General features: G+C 38.4%; 1 protein-coding gene across 18 annotated transcripts in view; it reads left to right on the plus strand.

The window, feature by feature from the left end:
- mark3b (MAP/microtubule affinity-regulating kinase 3b) overlaps nt 1-21,283 on the plus strand; it is a 58,410-nt gene that overhangs the window by 12,973 nt on the left and 24,154 nt on the right. For all 18 annotated transcript variants that reach the window (XM_022664115.2, XM_022664110.2, XM_022664157.2 and 15 more), the window contains exons 4-6: nt 16,049-16,097; nt 20,525-20,590; nt 20,754-20,824. In XM_022664115.2, the coding sequence (XP_022519836.2) occupies nt 16,049-16,097; nt 20,525-20,590; nt 20,754-20,824 (186 nt within the window). The remainder of the gene's footprint in view (nt 1-16,048; nt 16,098-20,524; nt 20,591-20,753; nt 20,825-21,283) is intronic.

Below are 21,283 nucleotides of genomic sequence, written 5' to 3' on the forward strand. Positions count from 1 at the left end.
AACTTTCTTCATAAATCTCCTCAGAAGGCACTTCAGGTTTGGTGTAGCTCTCATTGTATTTTGATCAGTATTCAATAGAGTATATCTTGTTAACAGCCATTTACAGATTGTATCCTGATAACATTTTTAGGCATATGCACACTTCTGCCAGTCAAATGCATCTCCAGTCACTGTGCAATGTCAAGATTTATTTCAATCCCGTGTTGCATTCATTTTTCACCAAGCATTCATTTTTCACCAAGCATTCATTTTTATCACCTTCTCCAGCACATCCCAAAGATTCTCAATGAGGTTAAGGTCTGGACTCTGTGGTGAACAATCCCTGTGTGAAAAGGATGATCTCATGCTGCCTGAATCACTCTTTTACAATACCAGCCTCATGAATCCAGGATTTGTCATCTTGGAATATTCCTGTGTCATCAGGGAAGAAAAGATCCATTGATGGAATAACCTGGTCTGCATTCAGTATATTCAGGTAGTCAGCTGACCTCATTCTTTCAGCACATACTGTTGCTGAACCAAGACCTGACCAACTGCAGCATCAACCCCACATCATTTACTTAGTTAAATCCAGGTGGAGAGACAGGCAGTGTATGTAGCATAGCCATATCCAGATAAAATCCTGAATACCATACTGAAGACCTATTGTATAGGTGATACGCTCTTCCAGATCCTTCCGTGCTCTGGGGATGCAGCTAGAGCGATCTCTGCAGCCTGGCGGCCTTTTGCTATGTGGGCCAGTCCTGCTTCTGGCAGTGACCTCATTCGAGCTTGCATCACCCTGAGACTGTTGCATCTGTGCTGCTCTATTTGTTTACTCGTTTGTGTCATTACTGTGTGTCTGGATTTGACCTGACATCCCGTTATGTGTGAGGGAGCTGTCTAGGCTTTTATCCTTATGCAATTTTTGTCACTGTGATTGAATAATGGTTTGTTTGGGACATGACTGCCAGGTTTGATGATGATGATGGTGATGATGGCGGTGATGATTTTTCAAGTGTTTTAAGGACAGTAAATTTAGGGCATTTGGCATTCTGGTGAAAGATAAAGTGGAAAGATAATTGCCAAAGCCTGCTCGTTTTTAATGTGTCTGTATGCTGTGAAGTGGGCTAAACCCTCTACATTGTATTCACACAGCACACACATCACTGGAACTTTCCTTTTCCTGTTTTTCTCGTACCAATGATTTCAGTCTCTCTCGCGCTCTCTCTCTCTGCCATTGTCTCTCTCTCTCTCTCTCTCTCTCTCTCTCTCTCTACCAGTGTCTTTCACACTGTGTTCTGCTTTGTGTCTCTCTGAGATTTATTTTAGTAGAGAGATGCACAATCCAATTTTCATCCTGACTTCGGTGCATGGGTATCTTACAACAGGGACCTTAGCAGCAGGGACTGAATGTTTTGTTCAAAGCCGGAACAGCTGTTGCTCTGCCATGGGGGGGTTGTTCTTTTTCCTTTAACCTCTGGTTTTACTATAGGATCAGGGATCAGCTGTGTAATAATATGAAATGTAATGAAATTTAATAAGAACTCTTGCATGTTGTGCATATCACAGACTGAAGCAGTCATCACTGTTTCTGCTCAGCTCTCTGTTACACGTACGCATGCACGCACGCACACATACACACACGCACACAGAGCACTAGCAGGGGTTAGTCTGCTACCTTTTTCCTGAGCTCTCCTGCATTTTCTAAATACAGTGTTACTCACAACACAAACATTTTAGCTCTGACGCGCCCTGAGAAGGCCTGTTAAGGACACAGAAGAGGACAAACATGTCAGGATTAAGAAAGAGTCATCTTCATTCAACCCGCAACACTTAAGACAAAGAACCCCAAGGCATCTGAGGCCAAAACCACCTGATGCCCTGAAAAGTCCTTTTTTATTCTGTTTTTCTTCCCCCAATTATTGCATTGTCTCAGGAGGGGAGGATATAAACCTTTATGTTGTTGATGTATCAGATATTTTGGCTGATGTTTTAGATAAATATCAGCCAAAGTTTGTAAGTGACTTTGAGTGCTTTTCATGAGAGGCAGCCACAGATGAAACCCACAGAGGAAACTTTCTCCAGAAAGAAATCAAATCATATGCTGCCTAAAGATCACCTGGAGCTTATACAGCATAACTGTATGATATGATGTTTGTTTCTTTTGTACTGTGTTGCAGCTTTAAATGGATGTTTGAAAGCTTTCGCTAGAGGATGTCTGTTTATTCTACATATTTTATATTGCTGTTTTTTTAGTTTCTTTTTTTTCTATGGGATTTTCTTTAGTTTGAGGTTAGCAGTTTGACACTTACAGTATTGCCTTATTTAACTATATCAAAATAAATATGTAGTAAGGGTGTATGATAGGGGCGTCACAATTCTCTAAATCCTCGATTCAATTTAATTTCTGATTTTAAGGTCACGATTCGATTTGATTCTCGATTTTCTTTTTTCTTTTTTCTTTTTTTTACAGCAGAAAGGCCTATGCCAGTTTTAGATTAGTCTATGGTCAGTCATTGGTTTGATTCATCAAGTTTACAATACCTTATTTCAAATGGTGGGCTTGATATAAGTAATGCAAAGTGATACAAGTGATCTGTAATACACCACATTAAGCACTAATGGTCAAATTTAAATAATTTAATTAAGATATATATGTAATGCCATCTAGTGGCTTTTTTAAACTATTACCAAAACTATTAACATATTTGAGACTAGACAAAACAACTGTTATTTTTATATTTTCAAGTATTTCTTTAAGAAGATGAGGATGTCCACAGTCTCTGGAGAAAGGGCTGCTCTTTGAGCAGTCACAATGTCTGCGGCGTCGGCTACAGTGTTCTGCGGCATTTGCGTAGCGCACGCGTCAACCCTCTTTTTGACTTCGAGGCTCGAGACAATGGATCAAGGCTTAGGCAGTAGCTAAATCCCTATAGAGGTAGTGAAGCACTTCCTTCTCAAATCTATGTATGGATATTTCTTCAAAGCGAGAAATCTAAACCTCACTTTACCCCCTTGTGCTGAATGGCCATCACCAGTGCCCTCAGGAGAGTCCCTCAAAATCTTATTTGCTTGTTGGAAGATAGTGATTGTGTATATCTCTTCCAGGAATCAGCTGATGATTTACGTAAACCTCACATGAAATGGAGTCAGCTGTTATTTTTATACAGAAAGCTCAATGCTAAATATAGGAACTGTGTTGATCTAAAATTAGAGACAGCTCCTCTACAAATTTCTATTTTGAGGCTTTTAAATGTTTCTTTCTTGTCACTTTTTACACTTCTATGACAGATCCTGTGTAGTTGCTCAGGTTTTGTGGTTTTTCATGGCTTTGTCTTGTATTTGTCTTGAGATATAAAGACTAATGTAGTAAATGGATAGATAGATGTGGGCGCTGATAAAGCAACCATTGAACAGAATAAATCTGTTTCTTTTGCTGCAGCTCTGTCAAACTTCCTGTCTTTTCAGAAGCCCTGAAAACAGTCTACAGGGTCACGTCGAGCAGAGCGTCATGGCAACGTGGCAGGCATTCAGCCCTGGCCCGCCTGAGAAAGAGCGGCGTGATTAGAAACCCCATCATGAGCGGCTCTTTCCTCCTGCAGCACTGACTGCTGGAGAGCAGCGCGACGGGCAGCTGCTTACACACCTATCATAGCCATGTATATGTGTTGAAGAAACAGGGAAGTGCGCAGAGGAGGAAGTCAGAGAGGAAAACACATTACGGACTGGTGGGGAAAGTGGGCCGCTGGCCAATTAGGCCAGCTGAGAGATCCCTCTGTGCTCTGTTCTCCTGCGTCTGTTTCTGTTTGTGGGAGTATAATCTTTACAGCCCTCTAGCTTTAGGAGTTTAATTGATAAATTATGTAGCAAGATAATTAAGGATTTTAATGCAAATTATGATTTATTTATTATTTTTGTATTGCCTCTTACTAGAGGTGGGCGATATGACCCTAATAATAATATCATGTTATCTTATGGTATTTTTGCGATAACAGTACTCTTGGCCATATGACAAAACATAAGAAATATATATATTTAAAGAATACACTACTGCAAAAAAAATCTTATTGCATACAATATGATATGGTACACCCCTAACTGAGATATTTAAAAATACAAGACTTTTATCAGATTTGCAACAGAAGTCAATGATCCAGAATGTCATGATACTAATTATGCACTCCAGATATCTCCACATATCCAGGATTAAAGTGAAATAAATTATACTGTTCAGATCTAATCTGTCTCTAGTAGATCTCAAATAGGAAATGAGAACAATGTAATTTCCTTTGCTAAAAACAGAAAAAATAGTACCGTGATGTGATAATTAGGGGTGGGTAATATGGCATGAGATTTCAGGATGTCATATCGTTCTCGATATTTGAAAATGTTGGCGATATTATTGCATACGTACGATATGGCATACCCCTACCTTCGTACAGTCATTTTAAATTGGTGGATATTTTAGAAATACTCACCAACGTCTAGACTATTTAATCAGAACAGTGACAACTAAATAAGTATACATATATGCATTGATCATGTATTGAAACTGGACAGCATGGATTTTTCTCATTAAAAAGTATGTTGGAGTTATGTAAAGGAAACATAGAATCTCCAGTACATATAAATTCATCAAATATTTCTGTGCAAAAATATTATATTGTATTACCCACCTGCAAAGCAGGACTAGAGCAGCATCCTTGCCCCTCATGCATTTCAACTTTTGACTTTTTTCACATGTAAACAGACTGGAGACTTAAATTTCCAGGGTATTAAACTCATGTTTCTGAGTTGTTGAATCTTCACATTTAGTAGACAGTAATAATAAAAACAGTAATCCATACATTACTGCCCAAGCTTACTCGCTTCCTGTATGTACAAGCTTTCCAATAGGATTAAATGATGAGGTCACAGAGGTTTTACTGGATCTGCTGAATGTGAGATTTTGCCTTTCTCTAAGAATTCTCAAAGCAGTCTTTTAGATATGATTGATAGATTATTTATGTGTTTTTAAAATTTGGCCGTATACCTGATCTGTTCACGGTAGCATTTGCCTCTGGTAAAACGGTGTCTGGACATGTCCTTAAGTATTGCATTGCCAAATCTGTGGAGCTCGCTCTTTTCCAGTACTTTGGAGACTGTGTTTCTCACCATTTTTGCCTTTAAGCCCCAAATAACTTTCACTTATGTTAAGGATGGGAAAGTGATAGGGTTGTGTAAAGTATATGCTGTGAGAAAAGTGGTTAAGCTTGTCAGTTCAACATGTATCTAAGCCAGAAGGCCTGCACCTGGCTTACAGCAGCATTGTAGTAGAGCTGTACAATATACTGTACTCATTGTTAATGCAGTATATGCATGTCTCATGATGAGCAGTATCATGTAAGGCAAATACAGTTTATTTGATTGATGCAAATGGAAAGTTGGCTGTGTTCTCATTTTTTTGTAACATAGGCAGAGGCTTCTGGGTAAATATTACATTGTATATCACGGAAAAACAAGACACTAACATCTGATTTTTTTTTCCAATCTTGTACAGACCTAGACTGTAGTCTCTGTTTTTTCCCCCCCATCATCTCTTCTGCTGACTGTGGGAAGATTGCTGTTCCACTGAGTACCTGGGCTGGGCACAACTTCAGAGGCCAATATTAAGCCCCAGCTGAGAGGCATGGCACATCACTATTCGTTATTAGAAAGGCAGCCAGACATAGTCAATACTTGCCTTTAATTAGTTTAATCACACTGCAATTTGCAGATTTTTAGATGTGTAGAAATGAGTTACTAGCAGGAGTACAAGCAGAGACAGCTGCCTTCATACCAGCTTGCTGTCCAAAGTTGTGTGAGTGTGTGTTTGTTTGCTGCTGTTGTGTGAGTGTGTCTCTATCTCTCCTCAGTGAGAGAAAGGCTTTTTGGCTGTAGTTGGAGGGGAGCAGTAGCTGATAGCGCTGGGGCGGTGGAATGTGAGCTTCAGAGGAGCAGTGATAACCTGCAGCCTATCTCATAAACCTAGCATGCAGGCTAACCTGTTCACAGCTTTGTGTGTGCATGATGATCAGGATGAACGTTGGCAGGATACACGTGTTTCCTTCTCTGTTATCAAGTTATTGTGGTGAATAACATCAGAAAACACTTTTAAGAATGTATCATGGGTATTATTAAACACTGGTTTAAACGATAATATTTTTTACAGATCAGTATTAAACCTCTATGGCATGAAATGTGTTTTACAGAAGAAAAAAAAACATTTTTAAAAGCTTTGAAGTCCCTTTGGAAGTATCAAATGACTTTTGATAACAAACTGATCATTTGCATCGGAATTTGATCAGATGCAGGGGTGGTCTACCTGTATAATTTTGGTGAAAAAAAACAAAAACAACATTTTAATAAGTTTACAGCAACAACAACAAAAAAGTAAGAATATAAACTAAGGCTTGTTTGTTATATACCTCTTTACATATTCTTGCACATTTACATATTTTTTTAATGACCCACTTGTAATGATTTCATTGTATTTTTCAGTGTAGATATGCCTTGTAACATTTATATTAAAATAAATAAATAAATACACAAATAGAATCTGTTGCTTTGTAATAATCAACCAAAACTTTGATTTGTTGCCTAAGGGGCAGCACTAAGCCGTAGAGAGTTAAGATCAGTTTAACTTAGCTGTTTGATAAATGAATCAGACTGGAGAGGGCTGCACTGAGCTCATATTTCCAATTTAACATATTTGTAAAAATAAATAAACATAAAACATTTCAATTGAAGTCCTGCCCCTCATAGGAAGTATGTGGAGTTAAAAGCTCTTCAGTGTTAGCTTTGACATTAGCTCATCTGAAGAGGTACTGTCTGCATCTCACAGCTTCTTATTAAAAGAAAAACTTACCACTTCAGTGTCCGCTGGCTAGGGATTTACTTGGTTTTATTAATATAAACATGCTTCCTTGAGCCTTTTTGGCTTTGGGTTGAATCTTACATATTTTTTATCTATTTGTTTTCATTTTAAATGTGTCTGTTGTTATTCTGAGGCATTTTGTCCTTGCTTGCGTGCTAGCAGGCCTACATCGTGCTGTATTTCATGTATTGTGATTCTCTAGTTAAGGGCACATTTGTAATTTTGCCCAATCTCACATGAATACTGCTGTATATGTGTAGCACCCTTATTTAGTTTTGCATTTTTTTGTTGTTGTTTTTCCTGATTCTTCACGTGGGTGTAATAAGCGTGTCTCACCACCACCTAAACTACATCTTCGTGAGCTGCTTCCTGTTTGAGAGAAAAGAGGGAGGGAGGCGAGATTCCCCACTTCACGACTTCGCAGCCGGGCTGCCAGTAGCCCGCTGAGATTCACAGAGAGCTGTGTAAGATTGGGAGTTCCACTGTGTGGGTGGGCCTAATCGTTCTACCTGCAGGAAATTAGTTTGCACTTTCAGCTGTCTTTGTGGGTGTCAGTGAGGCAGCACACCCAAGCAGTGCTGAATCATTTGCAGTCCTAGTCACAAACCAGATGATGCTTCATAATGTTCATTCTGTGCACAGTGCCATTTCTCAAACACCTAGCACTTTAGTAGGAACATTTGGTGCTGGTCGATCTTGGCAAAATTTATATTACAATATATTTTAGAATTTGGGTCAATATTTGGTGTATGCCATATCGTATCGTATACAATAATATCCTAGACATTTTTGAATATCGTGAATGATATTATACATTAAAATATCGTGCCATATCACCTACCGTAATTATTACATTAGGGTACTACTTTTTTCCTATTTTTAGCAACAGAAAATTCAGACTGTTCTCATTTCCCATTATATATCTACTAGAGACCGATTTTATCTGTCCAGTATCATTTATTTTACTTTAATCCTGGATTTATCTAGATATTCAGACTTCTGCAACAGATCTGATAAAATTCTTGTATTTTTTTTATATCTCAGTTAATAAAAATTTTATATTTTTAATTTTGTTGCAGTAGTGTATTCTTGAACTATTTTTTTGTTTAGTGTTTGGTCATATCTTCAAGAGTATCGTTCATGAAATGATATAATGAAATATCATGATTTTATTTTAGGGCCATATAGCACAACCCAAGACGATACGCTATAAATCTTATATCAATATAAACAGTATGAAAGCCACCACCTGTTGTTGATGTCATGGCACAATGGTGCTGCCAGGTTTTAGTGTTCTGCCCTTTCTTCTTGACTTGAATGCAGTTTACTGATAGCAACTCCGTGTTATGGACATCAGTCAGTGATAGATGCAGTAAATGTTGTTTATCTCTTAGAAATATTGGTCTATTTTTATGCTTTTGATAATTAAATATTGTCCAGCTCTAGCTGAAACCAGCACATTAATGCAATCATCTTATCAGGCAGTTGTGTAGTTGCAGTGCACCATAATAGTATTTTGGCATTAGAATTGGAGAAAATGTGATGTTAGCCAGCTGGCCACCAACGTCTCTAGATGTTAATTTCAGGTTGAATGTTGGTCATGACGTCAGATAACAAAGTTTTTATGTCAGGATAACATCTAATGCTGTTGCGTGTCTGCAGGGTATTTTGATAGTGGCTTGATTGTTGTTATCAGACAGGCTGGTTTGAGTATTTCTAGGACTGCTTATCTTCTGGAAATTTTAACACAACAGTTTTAGAGTATAGTTTATTCAGAATATTGAGCAATGAAGATGTTCAACATAAAGACAATTCCAAATACAGAAACCCCATATTGCTACTTATGGAGAATAGGAGAATAGAGAGCTGTTTTGGAGCTGACAGAAAGGCTACATTAACTGTATTGTAAGTCAATCACTCTGTACAATTGTAGAGAGCAGAAAAATATCTCAAAATAAACATTGTTATGAGTTGGGTGGCCTTTAACGGCAGAACACCACACTAGATTTCAATTTTGTCATCTAAAAACAGAAAGCTGAGGTTGCAGTGGAGTCACACCTACCAAAACCAAACTGCTGAAGACTAGAGAAAACATAGTGGGATCTGATGGATCTTGGTTTCTGCTGAGGCACAGAGATGGTCTTGTGTCAATAGTCCAGTTTGCTGTATCAAAATCAGCAGACAATGCTGTATCAGACAACAAACTGGATACAAAGTCCTGCTACAAATTTAGCCTGTAATCACAAACTGTGCATTTTTTGGTTTTAGATGTGTGTTCTCCTTCCTGTGGTTTGCAGAAAGTTTAAGGAGTTTGTGCATGATCTTGTAGTATATGAAGTGCATAATTAAAAAAAAATGACCCATATTAATAAGTTCCAGATCTTTATTATGGGCCTAAATTTAAAGGCAGCAAATCTATCTCCCAGTTTAAAAAGATTGTATTTGTTACTTTTCTTTAAGATAAATATATGTAAATGGATTTTCTTGTGATTGGCTGTTTGCTTTTGTGGCTTGTTCTCTCACTACGTTCTGGTCTGAAATACTGAATGGCAGGTAAAAGGCAGAGCTAAGCTGCTGTTGGCTAAATGCATTTAATATATAGACATTGTGCAAAGAGGTAAAGTATGTTTTGATATTTTGACAATATTTCTATTTAAAGTTAAGCACTTTTAAAACTCAAGGTTTTAATATCAGAAAGGCTGTGTTTTTTTTTTTTTGTTTGTTTTAAGGTGTCATGCCTAGTATGTAGTGTGAGAATCAGGAGTTGCAGAGAGCGTGAATTGCAAAACAAGGAGGTACTTGATGCAGACATTATACTACTGTGTGGCCTGAAGACCACAGAAAGCTCACTCAGTTCACAGAGAGTGCCCTGTGGTTTCTCATCGCTCTGCTGTTCTCATGAGACAGAGGTAAGCTTATTCTCTGATCGCGTTCACTTCAGAGGAGCACGCTGTGCCATCTAGGTCACCCTGCAGAGGCTCGGCTGTGTGGGATGTGTTTGATTGACCCGCGTGGCTTTGGATTCTAGGCCCTGTGTTGAGGCTTTTAGGCCGTGACTGCATACCAGGGGCTCAGGGAGACCACTGGAGTGTTGTCAGTCCGCAAAGCTGAGTAAATTATTTAGAAGTGCTTTGTGTGGGCTTTTTCCCTCCTCACTCACTCTCCCATAGAATGCTACTCTGTGTAGCCATGGTGAAAAACAGCAAGCTGCTGGTGCCCCAGGTCATGGCAAAACACACACACATGTGCAGAGACCGAGATACACACACATGCATTACACCCACACACACACATACAGAGGCAGAAATGCTCTCTGACATCCTCCTGCCACAAAGCAAGCATTTACATGTCTGCAACCACCTACAAACTCTTACAGGTGTTCAACAGGCTAATTTGAATTTGAACACTATGTCTACACACACTTGACATGACCTACAGATGTTTCATCAAATCTTCATTATTTTAAAGCTCCTCCCTTTGTTTCGAAGGCAGCACTTTTTAAACACACGTTTTAAAGCATTTATTATACAAGATGGTTGCTTGTTTATATTAGGGCCATGTATTTGCAAGAACCTGACGATTTAATGCATATTACGATTAGGAGTTATGGTTTAATATTTTGCCGTGTATTGTGATACTGAAAGCTAGGTGATGTATTACAGTTATTTTAATACAGTTTTAGGAAACTGTTACAGTATAAATTCTAGTAAATGAAAAAACTTTACTGTTTATGCAGTCAGAACTGCGAGATGTAACGGCAGTAGAACACTGCTCTCTAGCATTCTGTGGTTAGACGTAACACTAAGTAAGCTATTACCATATTTTTTGCACTATAAAGTGCAAATCCTTTAATTTTCCCAAAACAATTTCAGTGCGTCTTGTGTATAAATTTTACCAGTCAGGTTGTAAGCAGCAGTAAAGGCACTCCGCTGAAGTAGAGTGTTATACGGGAGTTTCAGGTTAGCTCTTCAGTTTAGCTTTGTCGGGCAGCATTAGCCGCTAACCGGTAGCGGTTATATTGTCTCTTAAATGCGCCTTATAATTTGGTGCACCTTATGTATAAAAGTAGACCAGAAAATAGATGTTCATTGATAGAGCACGTTATAGTGCAAAAAATAAAGAAAAAAAATTACTGATTATTTTAACAGCTAAAGTGTTGCAAAAAAAACAAATCTCAATGTTTCGAACGTTTAGGCTCATAATCAGCACTTGCGGACGGTTGCTGATCTTTTCATTAGCAGCAGCCAAAAAAAGTCCCACCTCGCACCATCTTCTACTGGCTGACTAATGAACATACTGGACTAAGTGCAATGTCAACACGTCTGCTGTCTGACAGTGCATCACTTTCATTGAAATCAATGACAAATGGTCTGTTTTTGATGCTGGCACAGACCAAACTTTATTCTTTACCTGTTTTTAACAGTTGCATTAATTTTTAATTTCACAGTATGTAAATAAATGGGTCTAATAAAAGATCTTAATCATATTTCCAAGCTTTTTAAATTGCTTATTTTTTCAAAATCTTGTTGTTTCACATCCAAAGTCTACTCTAAATGGCTGTTTAAAAAGCTAAAAGTAATGAATGAACTGATACTCTCGAAAAGGGAGAAATAAGAGATATATGAAGGAAAACTTTCCAATTACCTCATCATAAAACCATGTCGAATCATGAATTGGTGCAATGGCAATATAGTGCAAATTATTTCAAGTGTAAATGTGCTCTCCCTTTGTCATGAAAGGAGAAATTAAGGCTGCACCGTGTATCTTTTCCACATCATCCTTGCAATGTGTGCACACACCATAGTCACATTGCAGGATGTCCAATGTGCAAAGGCAAATGTTTAAATAAATGTTACAGCTTTTTTTAATGCTTAAAAAAGGGGAAATCTCACTGTTCTCATTTTCCAGGATCAGAGATAGATTATGTCTGCCCAATATTCATTTTACTCCAATTTTGGAGTTCACAATGTTTATTATTAATGTTATGACATGTTGCAGCACTGACCTTTTTGACATTTGGTAGAAATACTTACATTCTTCACAATATTTTTTCCAATATTGTCTGGCCCTGCACAAATACCTGAATACACAAGGTCTTCTGTGATAATCATTATATCATCAATTCAATATCGTCAAAGATGATTCTCTTTGATACTTCATGGCATCTTTGTTACTGAAGAGGATAAATAACTCCTAAATTAGCAAATTTATTGCTGTCAGTTTCACAGAATTTGACCACCAATATTCTTCACCAATATTCTACTTTACTCTGTTCACTACGTGAAGTAATGAAGCAATTTAACTTGAATTTTAGTAAATCAGATTGGGGCAAGTCATGTATGTATGCAGATGTATTAATAATGTATCACAAATGAAAATGATATGATATATTGCGATGTCAATAGTTTGTCCTAGTGAAAACAATACACAAACGTTTTACATATTTGAAAATAGCATATGAATTTTTGTGCTTTGCTGAACTGTATTGTATAGCTGGTTACAGCAAGTTGTAATATACCAAAAATCTGTTCTATTGACCTGCTTAATTTAAGTCATTGCATTTCTGCACATTTAAATGGTATGTGGCTCTGTATCATGTCATGAGATGATGCTGTGCACCATGTGGTTGCTCTGCTGCTGTGTGGCCAGTTACTCTTCACCTCAGAGTTGCACGATATGCATGCACTCTGTATCTCACACACTGCTGATGAGTCATCGCGTCTGGCCCGAGGAGCACTGGAAACCAGCTGACATCCCCCCTTTAGCATCTTGTCCCTCCCTGCTGTGTCTGGACGTCTTCCGCTCGTTAGCATGGCATGGCTGCTTTTTTTATTTTTTTATTTATTTTTGAATAATTATTATTGCGTAGTGATTAGTGGCTTTAGGCATATTCTCTATTGCTTGGTGCTTCTTGCTCACACATGGGCTCACTCTCCCTCCCTTTACCTCAGACCATGAGGTAATGTCACGCTCTTCAGCTTCAGTAATCTGCTTTCAGAGAGGTTTTTTTTTTTTGTTGTTCTGTCTTTTCCTCTAATCGTGGCCTATTTTTTACTGAGGAGCCAGATGTTACACGCACACCTGTGTAATGTGGTCTTGTGTTTTTCAGTTAATGAACACAGTTGGTTAATGAATCTCTGCCTTCCCACGTGCGCTCACTGTGAGCCATTCACAAACCAGCCACAGTGCTCTCTCCTGCATCTGCACACATCAGTCAGGAGTCAGCACGCTAAAGGAGTCCAGAATGTGAGCGAAACACCAGCAAGTTTCAGTCTGGTGTGCCACATTTAGCACTGCAGCGCACCTTCAGCTGGCGAAGGTCGTCCACGAGGAGATTGTGTTACTGTTTTTCATGTTCAAAGTCACAGGCCGCGTTAGCCGCTAAATTTAGCCATTTACAGTCTCGGTTAATGTGTGTGTGTGAGTGTGTAAGTGTGTATTTGTGGATGACAGATGCCTCTCTCTGTGGAGCCGTGCTGTTGGGGGCAGGTCCTGTACCTCGACTCTGAGGAGCCGGGCACGCGGCCACAAGCGGCCTCTTTGATGTCAGCTCAGGTCTTTTGCTGTTTGCTGCGTCTGACGGAAACCACATGTCACATGCACAAGTGTGTTTACTGTATGCCACTATTTTCTGCATGTCATTGATTGTGTTACATGGCATGGAGAAAGTGCATAATGTTCACGATGTGGACAAAAGTATTGGGACACCTGCTGTAGGGGAGGAGCCAGCAGGCCTATGCCTTGTCTTCCTACTGCGTATTCCCGCTTTCCGGTATTTAAGATGAGATTAATTTATACTAATTTAAACCAATCTGACTACAATTTTATAAATACCAACTAGGTGAAAGTCAGGTTAACAATTATCAGGTGCACATCTAATAAGAATTAGGTTTTGCCTAAATAGTTCAGTGATAGGAGATGTAGGCACAAAGTACACAACACCCAAAAATACTACATAACCTGTGAAAACAGCCCAGCACACGGATTGCTTTACAGTAGGAGGAAAATCCCTATTTTGGTGCATTACCATTGGTCCATTTATCACAACATTTTGACCCAATGATCAGAACAACAGTGACTATATGCCACAAGTCCAACATCATCATTCTGTTTCACTGAAGTAGGGCAGTCGCTTTGCATGACATTGAGAAAGAATAAAAAGGTAATAAAAAGAGGGGGAAATGAAGGAAAGGGAAAGAAAGAGAAAAGGTGCATTGGTAAATGCATACAGACAGAATGGTGATGAGTCTCTACGCTGCGTTGGTTGTATTATGTCTGTGGTGAGTTGGCCTGATATGCTCTGCTTGCTGAACCATCTGTCTCACACTGATGACTGCCACCCAAACATATTATCCTCTCTCCAGGGGATGGGGTCATAAGATCATCTATATGGGTGGCTGGGGGGGTCGAGGTGTCGCAGCACAAAGTAGCCTGATCATGATTAATCACTCTACACTGTGCAGGAATGTTTATCTTCATGTTAAACATGCAAAGAGGGAAATAATGTGCTAAAATGTGTTTTCATGGCGTGATTTGCATTAAATTTTGCAGCTTGGTTGTGTGTTTTGCCAAAAGTAAATTATGTAGCAAGATGTGCAGAAGAAATTACAATATCTATCCAAAGTGGTGTAATGAGTTTCAAACCGCTTCAAGTTTAAAGGGGTACTTGATTTTCTTTCTACTTAGTATATGAACAGCTGCCTATTGACTTCCTGTTATACAGTTTTCAGATTAAATTCTGTACCATGCTGTGTTTGGCAAAAAAGTTCCCACAGCATTGATTTTAGGAACAATAATGAAATTGTTCATATTGACCATCTCTAGTTCCTGATATACTAATGTATTGTCTGTGGTAGATAATGTTAGCTGTAGGTGTTTTAAGTGTTATTTAACCTTCTGTAGCATGTTGCAGTACTTTTCTCACACTCTTATCTTTTCACAAATTGTTTTAAGGTTAAAAGTTACAAGCTGTACAGGGCAGGTTTAGTAACGTTAGCTAAGGTAACTTGACCTTTGCATTTGTTTGGTTATCAAAGGGTGGCTTTATGGGGTCTCACTATGTTTTAAAAATGTATGTAGTACTTGTAGAATTCTGCATTGTCTGTTGTGGCACACTTAAGAATCAACAGTGATCTGAGTCATGGTGTGCTTGTGTGCATCAGCATGCAATGCTGAGACCAGCATTCATGTCTATAATATAAACAACAGTTTGTCCAATGTGCAGCTGGCTTTATGTTATATTGTCAATGTTCTTTACATCTGTAAAAGCTATCTAACGTAACGGTAGTTGGTTTAATGTAATTTCTTTCTTCTCTCCTCTCCCTGTCTCTCTCATTTCTATTTGTACTGTAGAGTGTTTAAAGATAGAAAGCTGTGGTTGCACGTACAACATGTCTCCATTTCCTGTATACATAAAAAAAAGACTTATTGTAATTTCATAATATTTCATGACATTTTGAGCAGCAGTGGAAATGTACAGCTCTGGAAAAAATAAGTTTCTTTGATTTTACGAAATTGAAAACCTCTGAAATATGATTAAGAGTAAGATGGGTGATCAGCCATTAAACCAAGCTGAACTGCTTGAATCCAAAAGCAGTGTGTAAGACTAGTGGAGAAGAGTTATTCGAACTTTTAAAACGTGATGAATATGAACTTGTTTTTTTTTGCATTATTTGAGATCTGAAAGCTCTGCATCTTTTTTGTTATTTCAGCAATTTCTCATTTTCTGCAAATAAATGCTCTAAATGATAATATTTGAAATTTGGGAGAAATGTTGTCCGTAGTTTTTAGAATAAAACCACAATGTTAATTTTACTCAAAAATCTACCTATAAATAGCAAATCAGAGAAACTGATTCAGAAACTAAAGTGGTCTCTTAGTTTTTTTTACAGAGCTGTATGTAGCAGAACCATTGTTATTAAAAGTTGTCCATGTAGGGTGGGCAGCATGACTTTTTGTGCTATTGTGATATTTATGTAATACTAACTACTAACTGTACTTGCTTTGGCTCTATTAACACACAAAAAAAACATATATTGTTTTTTTATGAAAATATCATGATGCATCATAATATTGTGTTAGTCTGCCATATTGCTCTTCTAGACTCTAGCTTTTGGATTAAGTTTTTCATTCTAGTGAATGTTCTAATAATTTTTCTCTCTTCTTTTAAAGCTCTTCCGGGAAGTAAGAATAATGAAGATTCTAAACCATCCAAATATTGGTGAGTTCTCTAAAGCTCTTCTACTGTCCAGAGTGTCATTTGTCGCTGCTGTTGTGGGTTTGAGGCAATAGATGAGGGAGTGATGAAGGACTGGCCTTCTGCCCTTGCAGGAGCCTCTTTATAAAGCCCTCTATAGGAATTCCCTCTGCTTTTCTCAGGAGTGTCGCAAAACGCCCATTCGGCTTTTCGTGCAGCTCCTCCCACCAGCACAAAAGCTCTGCTGTGAGCCTCTTTGTGTGTGTCATTGTTGAGTCTCCATCATCTGACAGCCTGCACATGCTTCTACCCCCTCCTGTCTCCTGCTTTGGTGGAGTTAGCTGTGTGTGCCCCTGACCCTTTACTCACCCCACTGCCCCACACTAGCCCCATCTGCCTCTCTCAGACACACAGCTGAGCAGGTGTGTGTTTGAAGCAAAGGAAGGAGGATCTGGGAGGAGAGCTTTAATCAGGCCTGAGATCTTTAGTTGAAACATGGATATTTAGCTTGAGAAGTTTCTGAGAGATCCTGATCCAGCCTGAGCAAAAGGAGCATGTTAGGAATCTGAGCCACGTCCCAAACCCAGCCCAGATCCACCCACCATCAGCGGGAGAATGCATAACATCATGTGATTACACTATAATGATGATACCTGTATATTTAGTTAATTGCCCCACTGTGGTATTTACCACTATGAGTTTTGAGACTAGATTTAGGTACCCATAATAATGATCTATTTCAGGTAAAAGGTTGATATGACATAAAACCAGCTTACCTGTTAACAGGGAGGTGAGGAGCTGAGGAGAATAATGCCATAAAGTGAATGCTATGTCTTTTTAAGAGATTAATAAAGAAAATAATTGAATCTCTGTTATATCTTTTTTAATTATTGTTTATTATTAATTTGTTAAATTGAACAAGTACACCTTACCTCATACAGTACTTTAATAGTACTCAGATTATTCACTGAAAAATCATTAGGTGAACATGTAAAGTGTGTGTGTTTGTGTGTGTGTGAGTGTGTGAGACATATTTACCACTCTGAGTAGGATAAGTGTTTAGAGTGAGGTGGAGGGAATCTAACCGCTAACACTCCTCTGTCTCGGCCCACTCACATCCTAACCGTTGTACTCTGTTCACATCCCACCTCCAGCTCGTCTCGCCTGCTTCTCTAGTTTGTCTTCTTCCCTCCTGTTCTGTCTGTCTGGTATGAGAAAAGCTTGACAAAGACATTGGCATGCTTTTTTTTATCAGCTTCTCCAAGAGAGGTCAGTCAACCAAAATGCAGTCCAGTCTATTATCACACCACGCTGTGGTTTCAGAACAAGCACTGATGCCTTACTTTACTGAATTGATCAATCATAAGAACAGTTTCAATTCATTTATTAACATCAGTTTACTAAATACTCTAAATAAATGTTTTTTTTCTATCCACAATAGACTTTTTTCACACTTCTGTGTTTATTAATGCCGAAGCATACATAGCCGCATTAAGCAGTTTCCTGTCAGCGGCTGGTAAGCGGCTGAGGCTACTGCCTGTTCTAAAATACACCAGTAAAAAAGTTACCAGAGTTTATACTTCATCCGGATTAAGCTGTTCAACTCCAAAACTTAGGTTGTTAAATGTTATTTTAACCAGAAAATCAATGGAACGAGAGTAAAACTAAACTGGAGTGAGTAGTTGGTGCAGTTGGTAAATTGGTGACTAAGTGGAAAACCCTGCACCTTTTTTCTCCTTCAGAATGAAGCTCAGTAAATGTAATTATTTTATTCTGTCACTTCAGAAATGAGATGAGGAGATGTAAAGAAATTCTCTGCTGTGTACAAACTCGTCCGCTGTAAGCGGTAAACAGCAGGATCACACACGGTTCTATAGTCTTACACTTTAGCATGAAGCAGTATTCACAATACACTTTAGACTTTAGTCGGTGCTGCAAGAGCGTTTAAACATGTAAGCTGTGCTTCTGTTAGCTGTGCTAAAGCTCAGTAAAGATAATTGAGGGATTCTGAAAACAGCTGAGCGACCTGTTATACAGTGCAGGCGAAAATACGATGAAGATTCTATTTAAGAGCCAGACATGACGACACAGCAACTGTAAAAAAAATGTCTATAGAATGTACTGAATGTTGGTTCAGTAGTAAGGTTTAGAATTTTAGACTTCAGTTTAGTCTCAGTTCGTATTAAGGCGTGTTCACATCTGAAACCCTGGACCAGAGTCTGCACCAAGGGTTATGTCTTTGTTGCATTGTGTTCATTTGATCCAGTTTTTGCGTGGGTGAGCCTCCCCCAGCATATTGCCTACCCCTAGTTTTTATGAAAGGATGACTGCCATTTATTCACATTTAAATAACAACTTGAAGTAACAAATGTCCTCTGTGCTTCTATAAGAATAAAACACCTATTTCATGTGACTTCAGAACCAGCCAAGTTAGCTGCTACATCAATTTATGAAAAATATAAACCCAAACATGAACATAGTTAGATGGAAGAGAAAAATGTACTTGCTTCTGTGCTAATTGTTGAAAGTCAATTAAATGAGGAAGCGAAGCTTAGTTTACTTTTGATTACTTTAAACTATAACTGTGCTACAAAAGGGATGCAAGACTGGAGCCAAATTATAAATATAATAAATATATATAGTTTCTATAACTTATGTGTTGTTTGATTTAAGACCTATTTTTAAAAAAATAGTTCATTGGTTTTTGTTACACAATTTTATGTTAAGCTGTTAAAACTACCCGTTCTTGTCATAAACAAAAACTGCTGACTATAGTGACATGCATTTGAAAGGTATTGATGGAAGAAGGCAGATTGAGTTACCGTTGCAGAAAAGTAGTGTCTTTGAGTAGTTTCAAGTGTTCAAAATCCTTCAAAAAGTTCAGATTCAGAATGTTTAATGCTCACAAAGAACAAATCTATATCACAGAAAAATATAAAGACAAACAGCATATTTGAAGCCCTTTTACCTTCAGTGTAAACACAGATTTTTATTCCCTTGCTCTAAGCAGGTCAGGATGAATAAGCATGCGATACTCGTTTGGTTACTTGGAATTAGGTCAGTAATTGCAGAACTTTGAGATCTACATTGGCTCTCTGAAACAGTGTGATTAAAGAAAAAACACACACAAGTGACTTCTGTTGCTTGGGTGCTTTTTTCAGATAATAGTGCGGTTTACAGTGCCAGTAACCACATGAGTAACTGTGTGTGGGATTGCTTTGAAGCTTTTATGTCTTAGCTTTTGAAGCTGTTTTGGTTGAAATATCTGCCTGGGTCAATCAGCTGCTCAGAAGTGTAAAAATATTTAGGTAAATTAGATTTTGTTTAATAATTTCATAAAATGTGGAGGGTAACACTCTGGAATTCTGGGAATTGTATGAAATGGGTCAGGGGTCATCAAAACTGTGCTAGCTTCTGATCTCCCTCCTTTTATGTTGACGATTGTGTGATCTCCTGCTTTGGTCTGTTTAAAAACACATGCCTTCAGCATCAGCTGCTCTGGCCTGAGGGACTCTCTTCTTTGGCATCTGTGGGGTTATTGTGTCTAGTCACACGCCACCTTCTTCCCTAGCGATGACACACTTTTTTGGTCTTTTTCTGTTAAAGGAAAAGCCCTGGTAGGTTGGCATGGATTTGTTATTGTTGCTGCATTTAAACAGGAAGTGGTGCTGAGCTCAGGATATCTCAAATGCAAACTGTAGCGTAGCAGCACAGTCATAATGTGGTGGTAGTGTATCAGTTCAGCTGAAAACATTGTCCACCCTGCAGGTCACTGAGTTTTTTTCCATTACCAACTTGCTATTGACAAAGAGCTATATTTGGTTGTCAGCATAAAAGCCTGTATTCATGACTACTTTAAATCATAATCACACCCAAACCCTAGTAATGTCATTTCACTTGCACTCCTTAAAGAAGCAGTTATATACAAAACTGCTTTAGTTAGCTATTTAGTTTTTAAATTGACCCAATGCAGCAACAAAGACAATAAAGATGCATACTTATTCAGATAAGGTTTTATTGAAATAAGTAAAAAAGAAAAATAGGGTTCCTGTAGTTTAACAAAAAAAGAACTAAAATTATTTGACAGTAACATTTAGATATCGGTTTGGAACTATTTTGTTACTCCTTTGTTTATATTAGTGACTTTTATTTTGACAAGCTCTGGTTGTGATGTGGTGGTTTGGTGAAGAGCTTTTCTTTGCTGTTTTTCATTGATTGATTAATTTGTTCAAAAATAAATTGGAGTCCTGCAGATGTGTTGCAATGTGGTTTCAGTTTTAAAATGTATTTATTTGGTCTTTTAGGAGAGGATGGCAAGGTGTTTTCACAAAATAAGAGACATTATCTGACCTCTCACTCATTTTGTTCACCTGCAATACTGTTGGCTGCATTCCAGCTAATGTTCACTCTTTCTATCTCCTCCTCTCCCTCTCCCTCTCTCTAATCCACAGTAAAGCTGTTTGAGGTCATAGAAACAGAGAAAACCCTTTATCTGGTGATGGAATATGCCAGTGGAGGTGAGTAGATGTTGCATCCTTCCTGAAGCCATTATTAGTAGCATCTATATTTCTGTAAATCAAAAATATTTTGCGAATTTAGATTATTTTCAGATGCTCAGATGTTTGATAATGTACTGTGTACAGAACTGCTGTGTGATGTAATTTCTAATTTTCTTGGCAGGGGAGGTTTTTGACTACCTCGTAGCGCATGGTCGAATGAAGGAGAAGGAGGCCAGAGCTAAATTTAGACAGGTATAGTACCGCATTGTGCTCTGACTTGAAATAGAGCAGTTTTGATCATTCATCAAAGGTACATACAGTGCGTACATTTAGTCTATATTGGTGTGGAGTGCTGAAATCGCAGTTATCTTGATGTAGTTCCCACTGACGACTACCAACAACACTACAAACCTCTGCTCCACTAGGTTCACATTGTGAGCCAATCAGATCTCCCAACTACAGGGTAACAAACTCAGTCAGTCAGGTGCAGTCACTGATATGAGACCTTTTTTACACTGTTCTTACTTACAGTCTATGTCTCTCAGTCTCCTCTGCTGTGGCTACTGCTGCGGCTACTGCTGCTGCTGCTGCTGAGGAGACAGCTTATCTGGGTCAGGCGAAAGTGCTAGTTGCACGTTTCAGCATCTCAAGAAAACACCCAGAACCTTCTACTGTCAGACTAAGGAAATCAGGAAAAGCATACATGTCAGA

This window comes from Astyanax mexicanus, chromosome 1 (assembly GCF_023375975.1).
Source record: "Astyanax mexicanus isolate ESR-SI-001 chromosome 1, AstMex3_surface, whole genome shotgun sequence".
Classification (NCBI taxonomy): Eukaryota; Metazoa; Chordata; class Actinopteri; order Characiformes; family Acestrorhamphidae; genus Astyanax; species Astyanax mexicanus.